Source organism: Montipora foliosa, chromosome 7, assembly GCF_036669935.1.
Source record: "Montipora foliosa isolate CH-2021 chromosome 7, ASM3666993v2, whole genome shotgun sequence".
NCBI classification, from domain to species: Eukaryota; Metazoa; Cnidaria; class Anthozoa; order Scleractinia; family Acroporidae; genus Montipora; species Montipora foliosa.
Window position 1 is genome coordinate 30,397,018 of NC_090875.1, and position 7,492 is coordinate 30,404,509.

At 38.5% G+C, this 7,492-nt stretch overlaps 1 protein-coding gene across 1 annotated transcript in view; it reads left to right on the forward strand.

Moving 5' to 3' along the window:
* LOC138010075 (tyrosine kinase receptor Cad96Ca-like) overlaps window positions 1–4,921 on the forward strand; it is a 7,344-nt gene extending 2,423 nt beyond the window's left edge. The window contains exons 3-6 of the mRNA XM_068857038.1: window positions 1,508–1,624; window positions 2,367–2,551; window positions 4,616–4,735; window positions 4,832–4,921. Coding sequence (XP_068713139.1) covers window positions 1,508–1,624; window positions 2,367–2,551; window positions 4,616–4,735; window positions 4,832–4,921 — 512 coding nt within the window. The remainder of the gene's footprint in view (window positions 1–1,507; window positions 1,625–2,366; window positions 2,552–4,615; window positions 4,736–4,831) is intronic.
* The last annotated feature ends 2,571 nt before the right edge of the window (window positions 4,922–7,492 follow it).

The following is a 7,492-nucleotide window of genomic DNA, read 5'->3' on the forward strand; positions in this document are numbered from 1 at the left end:
TTCAAAGAACGTTACAGAAATCACAAATCTTCCTTCCGACATCAAAAGAAGAGACACGAAACTGAATTATCAAAGCACAGATGGACACTCAAAGACAACAACAAGCCTTTCAACCTGAAGTCGAAAATCATCAAACAATGCAAACCTTACAACAACATTTCTAAGAAATGTAATTTATCTTTTTGAAAAATTTACAATCATCTGCAAAAAGGATCTCTGCAGTCTAAACAAGAGAAATGAGTTAGCAAGTTCATGCCCCCACAGAAACAAATACCTCCTCAAGAACTTTATAATAAAGTAACATAATCTCCCAAATCATAAATAGCAATCACACGATTTATGATACAAAAACACTGTTTTTACGTCTCATAGAAAATGTAATCCCGCTTTTATAGCAAGTTTCTGTAACTTAACGGTCAATCGTTGATATTATTTGATGAGTGTGGTCATATTTTGGCCATACGAAACAGAGCTGTAGCAATTAAACGATGAACTACCTCTGAAGTCTTGAACCAGTTTATTATTATTATTATTATTATTATTATTATTATTATTATTGTTAATGCTCCTCTCAGAGTTGAGCGCGCTCTGAAATACATTCAAATCAAATTCGAGAATTTATATACATATATATGTGCATGTGTGTGGCTGTCCTTTAGCAATTCCATTGTTATAAATTATGATGGATATTGACAAAAAAGGAGTGAGGACATTACTAAACCACCAAACAGCATAACACCAAAACAGCAAAGCAAAAAACCGAAACACCATGTATGACCCCACCATACATTCAATACTAACCGGCAAAGGTTGGGTTTCGAGTTTCAATATCGTTCTTGCTCCTAATCAATTGAGATTAAGATTAGGATTCACATTAAGATGAGATTAGATTAGGAGCAAACTCGTGTTAGGCCCAATTACGCCTTAAACGATATATACTCTCAAATCCAGCTTCTGTCGATTAGTACTCAACGTATGGTTGGGTCATACATGGTGTTTCGTTTCGCTGTTTCGTGGTTTAGTAATGCCCTAGAAGTGAACATTTTTGACACCTAAAGTAGTTTTCCTCAGTACACAAAGCTTGAGCATTTATACATCGAGGGGAATGGATGGACACTAGAATGAACTGTGACCGAAATAGGACGAGTTCTCTTATTTCCTGTAAGGGAAATATTTTTGATAAAAATATGTCTATCTATACACTTTTTTTCTCAGAAGTGTGATAGGTGATGAACGCAATAAAAATTAGCAGACAAAGCTAATGTTAGTTTGTTGAAACGCAGCAAGGGCAGTGTTCCTAAGTCTGCACTAAACCAAGCTTCTCGGGGAGACATGTGCATGAGGAAAAGAATTTGATGCTGTAATTATTCTCGTGCATTAGCCTTTGTTCCATGCTTCCTTCAATCCAACCGCGACATTACACATCAACCGATCAGCTGAATATTAAGGTGTACCTATCTAGGGAACTTCCTTTTTTATTGTATGTTGATCTAATTTATGATTGCAGCAACTTCAGGGGAGGAAGGGCGAAAGGCGCTGATGAGAGAAATTGGGTTAGGAAAAGCTCTTGCTGACAGTCCCCTGCCAAATGTCATAGAGTTTATTGGCTGCGTTACCACCCAGAGTAAGGAGCCATTTTGTTTGTGTTTTTATGCACTTGTTTTTTTATTCTATTCACAATTTTCTCTTCCCAGATCTCAGGTTTGGCCAGAATTGATAATACCACGGTTTTTATGGACTAATAATAATTATTATTGAGTGTTTTCACGTGACGTCAAGGCGGCCATATTGGTGTTCCAAAACAAAGAAGTGGCTGCCATATTGCTGGGAATCGAATTCTATATAATTTTTCACATAACCAAAACTGACTCGTGATACTCTGTTGTATGGTAGGGACAAGATCACCGTGAAAAACAGCTACAAATCAAAATTCAAGAAGTTGAAATAATAGCTAAGAATAACTTTGTTAAGGTAATCTATTTAGCAAGGGGATTTAGAGCTCCCTCATATGAAATAAGGCAAAATAACTGGTTTATTTAGATGAGGGGAGTAACAGTGCTTTCTTCATAAAATTCATGCGTATCTACGTAATGGACGTTAGCCATTGTAAACTATTGTTAACAATTTGGAAGGCCTTTCTTCATTGCCATGTATACATTTACACTTTTATCGTCTTAACTTCTTAATATATTTGATATTTTATTTTGAGTGTATCTTATGATCTCATCATGGAACGTGTACACTATTATTATTATTATTATTATTATTATTATTTTATTATTATTTCGTTGTTGTTGCTGTCCAGTGATAGGGCCGAGCTTGCGGTAATAAATACATAACGTTCAACGACCATTTCTACCACACAGTACACCCAATTTTGATCATGGAATACTTGCACTGTGGAGATCTACTAGGGTATCTGAGAAAAAGCCGTGGAATTGTTGACAAATATTATCACGGAGAAGGAGAGGTAGCGCAGTTGCGCACATACGACCTGGTCTCATTTTCAAAACAGATTGCTACAGCGATGGGGTTCCTGGCATCAAGAGGGGTAAGTAAATGATACGAGGATCATGTGGTGTGAGACAAATATATACAGATTTCAGACCTGGAAACCTTCAGACCTGCGTATTGGTGTCCATCACATTATAGGCTGCACGCTTTCATAGCGGCAGACCTTTTCCACGGGTAAAGGGTAAATGGTGAAGGGTAGAGATTTCTATCTAATGGTTGGCATGTCGGATTAAACTTCAGCATTAGTTTTATTTTTTCAATTTTCAACAACCTATCCCGTGATCAAAGAATTACCATGAGTGATATTACCTTGTTGCTTTCATTTCGTCCATGTAATTTTGATCGATGAAACTGAGCACAGACTGGTTAAGATTTAATAGTCAAGAGAAAAATACTCCAACCTTACGAGAGCAAGCTACCTACGGTGACCATGCGAATGAAATGCGGTGACCATGCGAATGAAAGAAGTTTTAAAACAATACTATCCTATCTTCTTTGGTAAACTAAAGGGACGAAATCGAAGAAAGAATGCAAGAAAAATGTCAACAATACGAGGTTTCCTAAGTGGTCAGTAAACCAAGCAGTATCCCCGGCCAACAAGATGTAATTTAAGTGACAAAAACATGGCTAATTACCATGTGCGTTGCAAAAGCCCATTTCTGACTTGTTGTTTTGCTACGCTTCAAAACAAATCTTCCAGCGAAACCATTCAAATGAATTCGATAAAAATGCTCATCAACCACTACCATTTCAATGATTTTACAAATGGATTCGGTTTCAAAAAAGAGGCCAAAAGCAACTCGAAAATTGGGATGATCCGAAAAGGATCATGATCTTTGATCATGGTGCATCAAAGAAACCGAAGAATCCTTTCCCACAGAGGACTCATGGGTTAGGTAGAGAGTCTTACCTTGGGTGACGCTAATATACCAATTCCAACACCCTTTACCCTTTTACCCGTTGCCCTTTACCCTTTCCCTTACCCGTGGAAAAGGTCTACCGCTTTTACATGTATAGTGACACTGTCTTGAGTAGGAAAGAAAATCATGCTATTGAGGGAGTCGTAACTAAAACGAAAGGCCCCAAGGTTTCAAAAGCAATGAACTCTGCATAAAGTCCTTGTAATGAAGATACAAACATACTCGACGCAGATACAAACATATTTGACGCAGTTTATAATTAATCAAAGTGATCTTAAGTGACATAAGCACGTCATGTTCCCCCACTCCAGATTCTTGGAAAGTTTAACCTTATGTAGTAATCTAGTCCTGGTACAGATTGTTTATTGGTCGAATTTTACCATTTCCCGTGGTACGAAACATCAGAATTTTTTGCAGTGAATTCGCTCGCGGATTTGCTATATTTGATACAAGCGCCGGGCTTCTAACTCTTCGGTAACAAGAGTTTGAGATTAGTCAATCAGCATTAGGGATTTCTTGGTTTGGCTTACATGAGTGACTGTTTACATTTACATGGGAAACAGAATTAGATGGAAACGGTAGCATTTATGCGTGCACTCTTGAGTTGGAACTCAAATCAATGCATGGATTTTTTTTCTTCTGCGGTCCATAACTGTATCAGAAAGGGCCTATAGGATGTTAACCGTTACAATTGACTGGTTACCTCACACTCTATTTTGCTTTCCTTGTCTCAACACGCAAATAAGATCCACAAAAACCGAGGCAATGAAGAACCACGTCCCTATTACGACTTAAGACACAGGGTCCAGAGGAGTTTAACGTCTCACCTTGAAAAGTGTATATCATTGTCGCTTAGTACGATTAATTAGCCCAATGGGATCTTTATGAATATTTATGTACTGTAAACGATTTCTTCGCTTCTTACCTGACCCAGATAGACTTTGTTGTTCGCCATTTTGAAAATCAATAAGCGCAAGCCATATCCTAGCTGGCGCATGGCACATAGGCACTTAAAGCGATCTCTCAGTCTCTTGGCTTGCGGTAGATAAAATGTGTAACGAAACTGTAACGCGAACAAAATAACCCTTTTTTTGAGAGGTTTTCGACGGGTTTTGATGTTCTTACGACAAACACATCTCCTCTGGCCCTGTGCTTATTATTGTTGTTTTTCATATTCATAGATTATTCACCGTGATCTAGCAGCACGAAACGTCCTTTTAGATAAGAACTGTGAGTGCAAGGTGACGGATTTTGGATTATCGTACCAGAACTTCAAATATGGACATGGCAATGCCAAGAAGGTGGGTTACATTGTTGATAGGTTCCATTTCACATTGCTGTGACCACTCTTTGACTTTCCCTTTTCATCTGCAAACGATGTGCTGTTGTCTTCCTAGGGCTGCATGCCAGTTAAATGGACGGCACCAGAGATCCTCTTTGGAGATGCCTCAAATCTTTCCACCAAAGTGATGTGTATGTACTTGTAAAAATGTTTTTAAAAGTCATTTTACAGGGTTTTTGTGCTAAACGCATTTTAGAATATTAGATAGTAAGTTTTAAGTAATGGTGCTCCATAATGTAAGAGTAATTAATATAGATAGAAAAGAATCGTCTTTTCAAATTTTAGCGATGATCATGGATTTTTACTTACGGACTGAAAAGAGTATCTCTTGTCATCTGTGCTACAAGCTAAGAAGTTCGAGAAATAAACATCTATATGTCACTAACACTTAAGGTGATTCCTTAGTAATAGAACTGCATTTCTTCTTCACAGGTGGTCTATGGAGTCGTCCTTTATGAGATCTTTACTATTGGTAGGTATTTTGTGTAGTGAGAATCAACATTTATTCATAAGCGTTATGATAACGAGTTTAAGTCCAAATTATCATCATCTTCTTCGCATATGTCCAGAAATTCAAGTAATTAGATGCAAGTCTAATTTTTACATCCAACAAGTAGTGTCCCTTTAAGTCTAAGCATTTCATATCTATTTCTAACAATAAGGTAAAGTAGAGAATAGCGTTATATTTTTACGTCAGAGCAATTGCAGCAGTTTATCCTCACTTGACGACCGCATTTGGGGGGACACTTTGTGACGTTAAAATTCCGAGACGCAAGTAATGTTGAAGTTGGACAAAAGATCAGGGGACTCTTCGTGACGCTTATTGAATTCGGGTGCATCTAATTACGTCGTAGTTGTCTTCGTTACTATAATCATCATTGTCGTTATAATTATTCTACCCTCCTCCCAGTTGGGTGGTCAGTTGAGACCAGACTTTACCCATGTCTAGGGTCATCATCTAACTGTCCATGGACTACCTCTGCAGGTTCATTTCGATTGTTTGATGTTTTTCTACGATAGGACCTTTCTTTTTTGTTATTCCCCACCGTATCTTCTTTAAAGATCCATCTTTAACCGGCAGGCTTATCGACCGTTGTTTTTTTTTTTTTTTTTTTTTTTTTTTTAATGGAAATTATAATTGCTTATCGCAGCAATGTGACTGGTAGAATTTTAAATTTGGCCTGATTTTCATATATGAAAATTTGTCCGCGGCACGCAATTTCTGTCGGTTGAAGGCGGGCCTTTAATTAATCATCGTCTGTGGCAGTTTTTAGAGTTTTAACCCACTAAACTTCTCGCACGATAATCCAGTCAACGAGCGAGCACAAAAGCCGGCTGAAACTTACATGCCTGTGAAAGTGCAGTTACCTTTTTGTTGTAGCAGGCGGTAAATAGGATAAGACAGTAATGAAATGTTGACAATTTATAGGAGGCATTCCATATCCTGTTGGTCGGAGGCCAAGACCATGGCAGAATTGCAGAAAGGTTATCGCATGCCGAGACCCCACACATCGCCGACACTATGTGAGTCTCCTCACAGGGTAACGTACTTCTTTATTAAACAAAGAAATGAAGGGTAAGCTGCTAAAGAGTGGGCGTCGTAGGTGGCCCAAGCTCTACGATTCGCGTGTGACATAATTTAACATCATATCAACTTGACCGTTAATTTACATAATAAAGAAATTACAAGGGTTTCTATGGGAAAAAAATGTTACAGTATCGAATTGGAAAGCAAAATTCGGAGTGTGTTTTCAGTAAAATTTCCTCACCTAAACTCCTTTGTAGTTCCTTTTGTATTTCGCACCGTGGGTATGGGTGTTAATTACTCGAGGTGAACATACGCAAGGAACTACTGTTCACAGGATCTACCGGTGGTTTTGGGCTAGTTTAATCCGCGCACTTTCACGTTGCACAAGTAACATAATAGTCAACTGAAAAAAGAGGCATGCAAAACATAACATACAACATAACATAACATAAAACTACACAAATCGGATAATGGAATAAACGATCTTTATTGTTCCACTATTACGCCATTTTAACTCAATTGTAAGCTGTCAGTTTAGTGTTCTTGAGCAGAAATATGTCTTATCATTATTGTTCGTTTCCACTAAGCCCTTGCTTCGTAGTAATCAGGCATGGCTTTTGTATTGCGTGATAGTACTCGCCATTCAGTGTCTTGATCTGCACCTTTCTGACCAATCAATCCGTTGCCTGAATGGGTGTCTGCAGTCAGCGCCATCTCCCACTGTTATCTCTTGCGACTTGAGTTTAATTCCTGGACCAAATCACCAACTTCAACACTCTCTTTCTTCCGGAACCACTTGTTTCGCTGCAGGAGTGTAGGTGCGAAATACTTAATGCAGCAGGTGCAGCATTCACCGACTCTTCTTTGTACAATCCTCAGCATTTGTCTTGGATTGACTCTGGCCTCTTGTTCGGGTTGAGGATGAAGGATCTGTTGTCCAATTAGGATATCATTGGGAATAATCGGAGGTTCTTCCCAAATGTCATTAGAACTCGGATTGAGAGGACAAATCTTCATTATACAGGTTATCTCTGCAAGGAATGTCCGCCATTGTTCTTCAGTAAGTTCTCTGTTCTGCCACACGCTGTTCAGAGCCTGATGAACTGACCTGATCAATACCTCGACGACGCGTGGTGATAAGATGCAAGGGGATATTCCATCGCCACGCGAAATCCCAGGTAAATGTTT